General features: G+C 34.4%; 1 protein-coding gene across 7 annotated transcripts in view; it reads right to left on the reverse strand.

The window, feature by feature from the left end:
- Positions 1-13,244, reverse strand: part of TCF12 (transcription factor 12) — a 413,276-nt gene that overhangs the window by 47,598 nt on the left and 352,434 nt on the right. Inside the window, exon 1 of one of the 7 annotated variants that reach the window (XM_072615771.1) lies at positions 8,037-8,227. The exons of 5 other annotated variants lie outside the window; for them this stretch is intronic. In XM_072615771.1, the coding sequence (XP_072471872.1) occupies positions 8,037-8,105 (69 nt within the window). In that variant the 5' untranslated portion in view covers positions 8,106-8,227. Of the gene's footprint in view, positions 1-8,036; positions 8,228-13,244 lie in introns of those variants that run through there. One more of the 7 variants, XM_072615769.1, reaches the window with a different exon arrangement.

A 13,244-nucleotide genomic window follows, 5' to 3' on the forward strand; every position in this document is an offset into this window, starting at 1 on the left:
ACTCATGCAACTCTGGGCATGCCTGATATCCCTCTCAACTCCCAATCCAGTGATCCTGTAATTCAAAGTTCAGTACTCTTTAAGCCACCCATCCGGCCCTGGCATATGTTAGATACTTGGTCAATTTATTAAGTAAATCATTTATTAAGTGCCTACTGCTTGCCAAGCCCCATGCTAAGCACGGAGATACAAAGAAGGGTACAAGATAGTTCCTGCCCTTGAGGAGCTCAAAATCTAACAATTACTTAGCCTGTTTCCAGAAGGCAGTAGCCACCTTTTCAGAATGAGTGGTTTGAAGTAACAGGGATCTCAACTAAGGACTTAATCGCTTCCTAAAGAGTAAGAATGACTTTGGGAAAAATGTTGGTGGGGGTATAGAAGATGTGATGAACTGAATCACAGGGTCAACTCCAGCTTGAGAGAGAAGACAAGGCTGGAAATCTGACAAAGCCCTCTCTTGGGTTTAGCCAAAGAGAACATACCCACAAAAATATCCTAACTGGGGTTTTTCCCAGGCTGCAAGCTGTTATTGCTCCAGGAAGGATACTGTAATTCCAGGCTGAATATTCACAGTTATTCTCTGCAATGATTACACAATTATCCATGGAATGAGTCAGTTCATGCAGCCAATTTGAACCATTTTGGCAAAGACCAATATTTTTTCTCTCTGAAATTTCCAGCCTAAGTGGACAGCCTCAGATTTAATAGAGAGGTGAACTGCTTTGCTTTGGTGGGGGACTGCCATATTCTGCTCCTGGTTTCAAAGCATTTGGCCTACGTGTATGATAATCCTTTCTAATTGCTATGGAAAGAAAGATCTAAAAACCCAGAGGTCCCTGCCTAAAAGGACAAACATTTTTTGCTAGTTACCTACATGGGCAGCCAGGACTACATAAAGCAAGATACTGACATCTTAATTTCCAAAAGCACTCAACTCACATCCAAATCTAATGGCTGTCAGGGGTTTCTCCAACTAATGGGAAATGAAGAGAGAATTTTCCCTCAATAGCCAATCATGATCATAGACTTTGAATTGGAAAGGGCCTCAGGGTCCAGTCCCTCATTTTACAGATGAAGAAACTGAGGCCCCCAAAAGGTTAAATCACTTATTCCCAGAAGGGGAAGGGAAGGATGCTTTAGATGACTCAAGACTCCTTTGGTTTATTTGAAGTCTCTGTCTACTTCCTGCACTCCACAACTTTTAGGTTATATATTTTATTTCAGGAAAAACAATGGGATTTCCATAAGCTTTCATGGTCTAAGAAAACAGGAATTAACATAAGACCAGACAACACTTTCTGGATAGCTTCACCTGCCTAGAAGAGAGGATGGCTTCCAACTGGCTCTCCATAGATAATTCATCTTTTTTTCTGAACATATTGGTTTTATTACCCAACTAGTTTCTGAGGCTTTAAAAATATTTTCCTATGCAGAGAACCTCAGATTTGGAACTGAACCAGATCCCCAAACAAAATGGTCAGAAACAGCAAGCCTTATCAACTTCCAATGTCATTATATACTATAATGTATGCAAATTCATTACTATCACCATTCCAAATGATCTAAAACCCACCTTGACTTCCAACAACTGGAAAATCTAGGTGAACTTTGGAATTTTGGGTCTGACTCAACACCAATGTAATTTAAAAACCAGTATTAAGCTATTTAATGCCAATAATATTTATATTGATTATGCTCAGAAAGTCCTGAGCATAATCATGAAACTTAGTTATATATTTTATGATGAATCATAAAACACTTTTAACTAGTAGAACAGATCTAACAAGCAAAAAAACCCAAACAAAAACACACCAGTCAAATCTAAGTCACTAAAAACAAAATCAAATCCTATATAATAAATTACAATTAAGCCCTGAGTTCATGAATTCAAAACATAAGTCTTAATGTACAATTACATGCCAATCCTCAAAAACTTAAAAAAAAACAAAACTAGATGCTTTCCTCACAGTTCATTTTAAAGCAGTATCTAAAAATTACTGCCGATGAACAAAAATTATAATCAGCTACTTGATCAAATCAGTATTTAAAAAAATAATTGATTAGCCTATGGAAATTACATTAAAAATGACTATATTTGTATGTATACACACAAAATAAACATATTTCTATTTCTGACTGAAGACTGAAAAATTTACCATTTCTATGTAGGAAAGTAACATGCAATCAAGTAGTAAAAATTCCAATTTAATGATTTTTATTCATATATAAAAGAAGATAAACAGTAAAGGGCACAAATAAATATGTTAATAATATCATTAATCATATAGCAAAGCATTAATTATCAAATACCCAAACAATTTTTGGGAAAAGGTGCTATGCAATTTTAGAATCAATATTAATAGCATAAACATGATTATTCTGAAATTTTAAGAAATCTGGCAAAATTCTCAATTTCAAAAAACTGGTGAGTCCATCCTTTTTCTTTTCCCTTTCTTATGCCCTATCCTTGCTCTCCAGCACAAACAAGATATTTTCAACATGTAAAAAGAGAAACTTAACTTTAGTGAGAACTGTACAATTCTTAACAGAAGAAACAAAAGTCTAAAATAATTTAAAATCTAAGTGAGAACAAAAACAAATACACAATTTAAATTTATCATAAAAGGTCGCAAGTTACCACTAAAGAAAATCTTTCCAATAAATGTTAGTTTCCTTTTTCTAAACCCAAAGGGGGAAAGATTTATTTAGGCACTTAAAAAATATAGTATCATCAACCTGAAAAACATAAGGGACCATCATGTAAATCCTTCTTAGCATATGGATATTATAAAGCTATCGTTTTAATGGGATAAACACTTTTTATAATATATCCACATGAAAAAACTGCATGGAATATCTTTGCAAGTTAATATTAGTGTTTGTATTTTGAAATTTTTTTTTCATAATAGTTTTCTATATAAAAAAACCAACATTCTTCCCCAGGAATTTTAAATATACTACATTTAGCACAAAATCAGACCAAATTTCCTTCTAATAGTAAGTATAAAAAGAACCTAGTTTTAATAGGAAGCTACACAAAATCTGTAATTTTTTCTTGCCAAGCCCACATCTCAAGTCTTATCTAAGTGATTACTGTAACTATTTTATGGTGGGAAAAATGTCCTTTTAGTCTAAGGCAAGCAGATTTTTACTATTAACTTTAATTTTATGTTAATGGCCATAGCTCACTTCTATAGAATCTAATTTCTTTTATTTCAGTAGTAATCTCAGTTTTCAGTTTGAAATTTATAACCTATGGAATTTCTAGGCAACTAGCTTTCAAACGCATGTTTACTGAAGTAATATACTGCACAAATCAGTGAGTGTCATTCCTTAGCCACCTACATTTTTAAGAAATATAGATCTACCAATAAAGCACCTGATCCCCTCCTTCACTGTTTTCATGAGCCCATGGAAACAAACATAACCTTCACTCTGAAACATTAATAAAGTACAATGTTGACAAGATACCCTCCTAGCAGAGACTATGTAGTTCAACATTGGCAGTTGAATCCAGTTGAGCCAAGAAAAGAAAACTCTCTGAGGTTTATTTGCTGAAGTCAGTTATATTTTTGAGAAAGGGAATGGTTAAAGGGAGAGGGGGAAGAGGTTGAGACTAGACAAAAAATTAGCCAACAAATACAAAATTTTTTTTCATTCAATGTCTTCAGCAGTCTTCCCTTAGAGGTTTCTTAGATGACCAGGAGACAAAAGGTCAGGTCAAGTTTGTCCTAACTTTAAAATGTTAGCTTTGACCCTATCGGGGATAGTATGTGGTTCTGGACAAATCAAATTCATTAATTTACTTCTCTCAGGATTAACTAGTCTAATAACAGTAGAATCTGAAGCAAAATTCTACAGGGAAGTAGAAAGAGGTTTATAAAATCATTTCTCCAAATAGCAACATTGATTTAAAAACTGATAAAGGAAACTGTACAAAAGAAAAACCGGGTTTATTTTTAGGATTAGTTTTTAAGCTACTTGCTCTGTATACTTCTTATGAAAAACAAATTATATGAGTCAGTATGTGCCAAATTTTTCTCACCTGAACCAGTTTTCAGAACAATATTAACTGCTATATATGAACAGACTTACTAATGAGTCATCTACACGAGTATTTAATTGTATGTGAGCAAAAAATTCTAAGTTTGGAGTTTTTCTCTTCAAATGCTTCATCTTTACAGAAAATGGATTACAAATATTCTTTGAATTTATCATACTTCAGTTTCATTCTTATGAACTGGAAGTGTTGGTGTCACATACAAAAACATGTTTTATACCAAACACTTGGACCTTTCCTCATCTTTTCTTTTTCCATAATTATGAAGCACTATTAACAAAGCATCTTGTCAAAGACAGAAGTGGTGCACAATAAAGTTGAACTTTTTCTAGGAAATCTGGTTGACTTAGTTACAAAACTTACAAAAGTCTTGCCCAGATTGGGAACCTCCTTCCATTCAACATGGCCTATCATTTCTCTCAAGAGCAATGACATCTTAAGCTCTCCCTGGAAACAAACCCAACAACGCTGAAGACTACGTAAGAAAATGAATAATTCTTTGTATGATATTTAATTTAAAAGTTGATCTGTACCGAAAGGTAGACAAGTTCCTTGTTTTTATGACAAAAGCATGAAATCACTTTTCCTATAAAGCTGAATACTAACTCTGAACTCAGCTTTAAAGGGTAAAGCCAAAATTCAGAATATAAACTTTTAATTAAAAAAAAAACATACTTCAAACTTTAATTCCATGCAAAGCTATTAGTTATTTGATACAACACTTCTATGACTTTAGAAAAATTATTTTTGATCTTTTTAAAATATAAGAAATAGATTTTAGAACCTTTCCTCTTCCATGTCTGTTCTTTTTAAAGTACAGGCTGCCTTCCCCATGCCAGTAAAGCTGCCTCCTTACCTCTAGAAAGTAAACCTTTACAAAAGCTTTCAAGTAAATCCATATAAACACTGACACTTGCTAAAGGTCCTGGGGAAAGGAGAAGTAGATAGGATAATCATCCGTCTTCTTGTTCCTTGAAAGATTATTACAGTTGGAGCACAGATAACCTTTTCGGTGTTTTCCCCCAACAAGGCTAAAATTACCACCTGATGCAATTCAAAAGGCATTGTGTCTCTACTCGACCTTCTCTTTGTGCCTCAGATACTTTGTAACTGCTTTAATTCAACATCCCGGAAACTAAGGCCTCAACCTGAATATTACAGTGGAAGACATTCAGGATTCCCCTTCTCAACAATTTCTTCATTGATGTTTACTAAATGTATTTTCTTGACATGAACAAGAGAAAAATGAAGACACATATGGTCCTTTGGAAACTAGGCTTCTTTCAAACTATCCTTCCCCAGTGACATGTTGCTTGCCTTTTTAAATATAAGGAAATGAGTATTTTAGGTACACAAATATTTCAGCTTCTATATTTATCAAATATACACAGTATTTTATGTCTTGATGAAGAGATGATACAAAAGACTATTTTAATGTATACATAATGAATTACACATCATGATGCAGAACACTGATTTTCAAACATCAAGATGAGTCAGGTTAATGTTTTGTTTTTCTTTTAAGCAGACATATTCGTAAAACTGCTACCTGTGAAGAATTACATTACCTACCACATACAATCTTATCTAATATAAGCCTTGGGAAGGAAGACCTTTTTTGGATCAATCTCTTATTTGCCTATGATCTATTCAGTACATTAAAAAAAAGGCTAAAAACAAATTTAAGTGTATAGGTCTAGCATATTTTCTATAGTTACACATTAAGAGTAAGACAGTTTGAGAACATGGGTGCTCCTCCTCTCTCTCTCTCCCATATATGTATGCTTTGTAACAGGGAGTGAGAAATAAAATTTAAATGTTCCAATCATACCCTTATATGATGATAATCTTGTACATATAAAATGAAATAAAATGAGACATTTTAATTTTGGCATATGGATTTGATTGAGTCATTATATGCAGCTCTATCCCCTGGAGAGGGAATTTAACAGATTAAAATTATTGATAGAAAAGTATAGTTTTAATATAAAAACTACAACGGACAAATTCACTTTATTTCTATATACAATTAGATGCTTATACGATATTAAAATAACTTGATTAACTATGACTCACTTTCCTTAATCTTTTTTCCGGGGGGGGGGGGGGGGGATTATAAGCAAATAACAATGCTAGAACAGAAGTTTATTTTAAAAAATAAAAATGAAAATAAGATCTTAAGATTTAGATGACTACCATAATTTATCATCTATTTATTCATTCTTCAAAAACATAAAAGTCACCTCTGACCTGTAACAGGCACATGCTATCAATTTTCAGACCATACTCTTCTATGATACCAGCCATGCCATCTACTCTAAGCCTGGAAATACTTAATAAGATCAAAGCTTTTTTCTCCCCCGGCTGTAGAACAAAGAGAAATGTTGTAATAGGGTGAGCTGTGCTCTAGAAAGAATAAAATCAAAACTCAATGCAAGTCATATCCTCATTGCTTTAGGGGTATTATACACTTAATTTTACTTAAGTCTAATATTTTTTATATATTCACATAAAATCTTCAAACAGACTGTTTTCACTTAGGATCAGACATAAAAGAGAAATCATTTCACATTTGAAAGACAGCTGGCAAGGAAATGAAATAGAGATCAAGCCATTTCACTTATATTACTCTATCCCTACCCCCAACCCCCTTTCCCTACCTTTACTTAGCTTATCTGGGCAGCTTGAATATACACACTTTTTTAAAGACTGAGGATATTCAGTTTGATTACTCTCCTACCAATAAAGCTCAGCAAAAAGTTTGCAAACAAATACAGGCAGAATTCAAGGAAGCCTTAACATTGTTGCCAATGAAAGAGATCAATAAGTACTCTGACTAGAGCTCTTCACTCCCCCTCCTACCAGCTATGTGTTACTTGAGACATTTTTAGGGAAAAGAAAAGTGGCAAACCCCTCTCATCATAATTGACTTATGTTTTAAAGATCCACTCTCCACACAACCTGCATAGCTATTCAGAATATTAAAATTCACAATTTCTTGATAACTCAAGATAGATTAGAATGCAAAAAGCTCACTTCTTCAACAAGACACTTTTTAATGACAAGTAGTGAGAAAAATATTAAAGATGTAACATTCTGTACAACTCATTTTATTCCTCACTCTATAATAAATTTTACAATAGTTTTGTCATTTTCCTTTTAAAAACTCAAACACTTACCAAACACTTACTATGCTTTTTTGTAATCAACAAAACTTTCCATGGTTTTGGTATCACTGCAAATGACATTTGTAATACTAAGAGCATCTATGAAAAAATTATTGCTTAGCAATACCAAAAAAAGAAAAAGATGGATTTAAATAATTCAATCTAAAGGTGTGTCTTTAAGATATATGACTTCCCTCCCCCCCAAATTGTGATTTACTTTATGAATCTGTGCAGGGTCACAATGCTGATTTGATTGGAAGCAGATGGTATCAGAGTAAAGTCAGGCTCTGAACCTCAAACTCCAAACAGGAAATACGACCCTCACCGGCTGACTGCTTCCCTAATCATTCCCAGAGATTCATACTTGTTATTTTTATAAATATCCAAAATGACTTTCATCTTTTTCTTTCCACTGCAAAAAATCAACCAACAATCCTAAACATACAATATTTAAAAATCTAGAACAAGATAAATGCACTTTCAAACTTACAGCTAACAAAGAGAACAGGCTAAAAAAATACCCTCTTAAAATGTTATATAACACATTAACTCAAGTTTATGGTCTATGTGATATAAAAAATTAAACCAAATCCACAAATATTTATTAAGTTACTCTGAGCAAAGCACCCTTTTCAGAACAAAGCTATCAAAATATAAATACCAAAAGAAATCTACGTATACTCTTACAAAAAGCGATTTTTAAAGAAAACACAAAATGATGCCCACAGATTTTGGCAAGTGACTTAATCTACTGTATTTTCAACTAAGTCAGCCCACTGGAAACTATGGACAAAGAAAAAGACGCTCACCGTTTTCCCATTGTAGTAATACATCAAAGAATTGCTGCCCATTCCAGGCACAGGGTACGCACAATACATGTTGATTCTAAAAATGTTACTGTCTGCCGTTAAAATACCCTGCTTCTCTCCAAGACATACATCCACCCGGTCAAACAGAATAAGTCTTCAGTACTATGCATCCACACATGGATCTACTCAAAAGGAACTTATGCAAAGTAGGACTGAACCAACTCACATAGCACAGGGGGAGGGTTATACTGTAACCCTTTTCAAATTCTATTAAATCCCTGCTTCAGCAGAGGATGCCAAAAAAGTCAAACCTTTATGCCTAAGAAAAATACCAGTTACTTACTTAAGCCAACTACAAGAAAATAGATAGAGGAGTATAGCAATTAATACCCTAAGGAATTATTAACTTTGTCCAAACAAACAGACAACAAAGGAAAACAAATGGATAGCTCTTCGGCTAGTTAATCTGCTTTTTGTTTTAATTAAATTAGAGCACTTGTGGCAGTGGAAACGTAGCTTGATGCACCTCCAGCGACACCACCATCTGGCATGGTCTAAAGTTGCTTCCAACTTTGATAAACACATGATCAAGCAATCAGGAATTGGAAACACTGAATCATGTATAACAAGAAGGACCTAGACAGTTAAGCCTTCTACATAATCACTTCCTGGATGAAGTTCTATCCTGTCCTGCTTAAGTATCCTTAACATGCCATGAACTGGTTTTGAGCTGTAAAAATCATGATGGAAAAATTCAATAAGAATTGTTCGTTAAAACTTAGTCCCAATAGGAACAAATGTAGTTTTATTAATACATTATTCCAGTGTTTGAGATGGAAATATGTTAAATAAATAAAATGCTTATAAGAATACAAAAGTGTCAGAACTTGTTGCAGGCACAGTGAGAGGGCATTATAGATTTTGTTCCATTTTATAACATCTAATAATATTAGTCAAAAATAATGAGTAAGGTTTTATTTTTCCTTGTATATGGTATAAGAATCCTTACATCTGATGGATAAACATATAAAGCAGGTACACATTCATTTGTATACGATATGGAGTTTAAAAAGGACTTATCTTTTTCATGGCTTGTTGTCTTTCTCTAGGGATGTATATGTGCTTATGTCCGTGTGTGTGTATGTGTGTGTGTGTGTGTGTGTGTGTGTGTGTCTGTGTGTGTATGTGTACCTTTCTCTCTAAAAGGTAGCTAAACTTTCTTGGAAAGGAAGAGGGAAAGAAAAAAATCAGCATGGAAGCAAATCTTATTGTAACAAATGAAAGACTTTTCATAATTAGCTGCTGCCAAATGCATGTTTTAGAACTATATCTATATCTGTAACACATATAATTACCTATTTTTGGAAATATCCAATTTGTCCTTAAATAGTCCAATATGGATTTTGTGAGCTCACTGTCTCCTGTCTTTTTGTTAACTGCTATATCTAGGCAGCTAGGTGGCACAGTGGACAGAAGAGGCTATACCTGGAATCCAGAAGACCTGAGTTCAAATTCATCCTCAAAAACTTAGCAACTATGTAACTGACACTTACCTTGGTTTCCTCAACTATAAAATGGGAATAGTGATAGGACCTTGAAGGGTTGTGAGAATCACAAAAGCACCAAACACAGGGCCTGGCACATGCCAGGTACTACATCAATGTTTATTTCCTCACCCTTTTCTCATCTGTGAAATGGAGATAGCCCCTACCTCCTAGAGTTGTAAGGACCAAATGAAATAATATGTGCAGAGTGCTTTGCAAACCTTAAGCATTATATGAATGCTAGCAATTATCACTGTTGTTGTTCCAGTATATTTATAAAGATTACATAGGATTAAAATAAGAGAAGAGTTCATCTTACTATCGGGAAGAAAACCAGATACAAGGAAGCTGTTACCTGATAAACTAGAAAAAACAGCAATACTTTTTTCGAAGCATCTTTGTTGTCTTCAAACTCTCGAAAAGCACAAGATACCTTAGTAATCTCCCTAAACAAAACACTCCAAATACTTTGATCAGAAATGCTGATCAAATTTCTGCATTAAAATCTAATCAGACAAGTAAGGCCAACTAGCCATGCAGAGTTTTAAAAGCTGATGTTATCTGAACAACAGCCCCCCCAACCCCCCTTATATAAAAGGCAAAGCAGCAGCTGCAAAAGAACATCACTGTACATCAGACTATTAAAATGCCAGTCGGCAGAGTGGTTTGCAACTTCCTCCCTCCTGAGAGATCACAAAGACCCATTTCAATCCTTGAAGGGGCTGTGTAAGAAGCTTTGATTTACAATCAACAATACCTAAACAGTCTAAAACTTGCTAAATAAAATTTAGTCTTTTATAAACATATTCTTTCAGCGCTGACAGAATGTTTCCTTTGCCATTAGTAAGCTATGTTATAAAAATGAAAATTTCTTATAATTAATCATTCCAAACTTTAAAATATTTTTTCTTTCTGGAGAAAACTGGGTTGGTACAGAGGAATATAAAGGTAGGAGAGGAAAGAAGCCGTAAAATACAGGTAGTTTTAATGATGTTCTTTTTCTTCAGAAATAAAGTACATAGAGACTACTACATACATACACCTTTGTGTGTATACACACACATGTATACACATATGAACATATATGTATACACATGTATATGTATATACACACATATAGATACACATACATATATGTGGAAAGAGATGAGGGGAGGGAGGGTGGAAGGAAGGGGGAGGAGGTAGGTGTTAAAAACTGAAATGCTTTGATTCATTTCTCTTGCCTGAACTCAAGAGCACTGAACATCGTGTAAGGACAGCAATGGCATATCTATTTTCAATGATGATTTCCCAATTACACAGCTAAGAATGCCTGTCTATTAAGGTACAATTATAAATCTAATATTTTATTATGAATTTTTTGTTGTAAAACAATTACATAATGATATAGGACAATAAAACTTTATTGTCAAAGACTGAGAATTGATTATCTACTTAGTAGTACTTCCTAAATGTAGTTAGCTTTTAAAAACTCTTCCTTTTTCTGTTTTCCGCCAGTTTACCATGTCTTTCTATTACATATCTAAGTGAAATCTGCTAGGGAAGGCACATTGTTGGAAAAGGTGAATGGAGGACAAATATGTTACAAATATGTTACAGGGCAAAATAAGTAGATATATTCCTAAACTCCTGTTCTGGAAAGAAGATAACCATTTGGGTTCATTACTGACTTAAGTTAAATGTGAATTTTAAAAAAGGTGACTGTAAAAATTAGGATCCCAAAATAATAAATATATTCTCAGTAAAGGGGACATCTTTAGGAGACACAGGGGTTCTCATAACATAGTATGTTCTGGGGTGCATGATTTTTCCACTTGCCACTCCAGACTGTCATCTGATCTTTTGAAGTCTGTCTTTACTCAACAGAAGTTATAACTGGCTTAGGCAGTCATTTGCTTTATCACAATTACAAATTAGGCTGTACAATTCTAAAGCAAAAGTCTTTTTGGTTCTTTCTTATACGTGGTTTTTTTCTTTTGGGGGGGGATGCTAATTTAATCCTAACAACAGCTGCACTACAATTTTTCCTTCCTTCAGGGAATCATGTTACAGGAAAATAGATCATCTATATAGACCAAGTGTTCTTCCAGCCAATGCAGTTGTTTAATTCCAACTCCCCTCCCCCCACCAGCGCCTGTTTTCCCCCCCTTTTTTCTTTCCTTTCTGACATGCCAAGGGTTAATCCAGTGACTCAGTCTGACAAAACAAGTCAGCTGGAGACAGGGCCAATTTTTAAAACTTGATTTCAGACAGACGTGCCGTCAGCACAGGAGCATTGAACTGACATGCACTTTGTATTCTGAATTGTTTCCACTCACGATCCTACACTGTCAAAAACAATCACCTATGTGTTTCTCTAAGGTATATTAACAGATTATGAGATCTGATGCAAAATGAAACTCGGATCTAATAATAACAAGTTGCCCAAGTACATCAGTGATCTCAAAATCCTTTATATTTAGTTGTAAATCAGGACAATCTCATGGGGGGAAATGGCTACAATTTTACATATTAGTAAAATGGAAAAGTTAAAAGAAAATGTCAGGAGAAAATGAAATTACTTGATTTTGCATTTTGTCCTCTACCTGTAAACACCCCTGGTTTACTGCTGGGGGATAAGGGGACTAGTGGGGTGGTAAAAAACACCCTCCCTTTTTTATCCCCATCTCCTTTTGGGGGAAAGGGGTAGAGAATGGACCTGTGATTTATTGATTACAGGGAACTCTCGGTAAAGAAATCACCTCTACTCGAAGCAAACTGACACTTGCTTTTCACCCTAGTGTTAGAGAGCTGCCTGGGACACTGAAAGGTTAAGTAACTTAACTAAAGGATACAGACAGTAAGTGCCAGGGACAGCACCTGAATGCTGGTTTTCCTATCATCACTACTCTTGGCTGAACCCTTTTCCATTGCTTTAAAAAAAGATCTGCTTTTTAATTAAGAATTTAATCATCAGACCAAACATTTCAACATATGAAGAACAAAACCACTGCTTTCTGTTAATGCAAATACATTCATATGAAGTATAACAAGGTAGAAACTAAACTGTCCTTGTTTGTGGTACTTTCTGAACTTTTTTTCTTGTGAATTTAAAAGAAATTGTCTTATTGATGTATTTTTTTTCCTTTCTGTCATCTCTGTCACTACCCGCTCGTCCATCTTTATCACCAATAGAAATCTGCCCTTAAAATAAGTACAATCGAAGAAAGCAAATCAATGTTTAAACATGTACATTTCATTCTGTGTCTTTCCTACATTCCCTCTTAGCTAAGGAAGCAGGAACCATGCTTCATTATTTGCGTTCTGCAGTTGTGACTGGCATGGCCATTTTCATCCATTTTCAAATGATGCAGTATGTGTTATGTTGCCACATAATTAAAAAACATTTTTGGTCTATATTTTATTTTTGGAGGCAATCAGGATTAAGTGACTTGCCCAGACACAACTAAGTGTCTAAGGCTGAATCTGAACTCAGGTACTCCTGACTCCAGGGCCGGTGCTCTACTCACTGTTATCATCTAGCTGCTTCATAAGACAACTTATCATGAGTGGAGAGTTAGCCCTCTTTTCTCTCTCTATTAGAATGAAAGTGAGTGCTAAAAGATGACTACTTGGCTTTTCACATATAGAATATAATTTCTAGTTACCTTTTGACCTTGATTTT

This window comes from Notamacropus eugenii, chromosome 1 (genome assembly GCF_028372415.1).
Source record: "Notamacropus eugenii isolate mMacEug1 chromosome 1, mMacEug1.pri_v2, whole genome shotgun sequence".
NCBI classification, from domain to species: Eukaryota; Metazoa; Chordata; class Mammalia; order Diprotodontia; family Macropodidae; genus Notamacropus; species Notamacropus eugenii.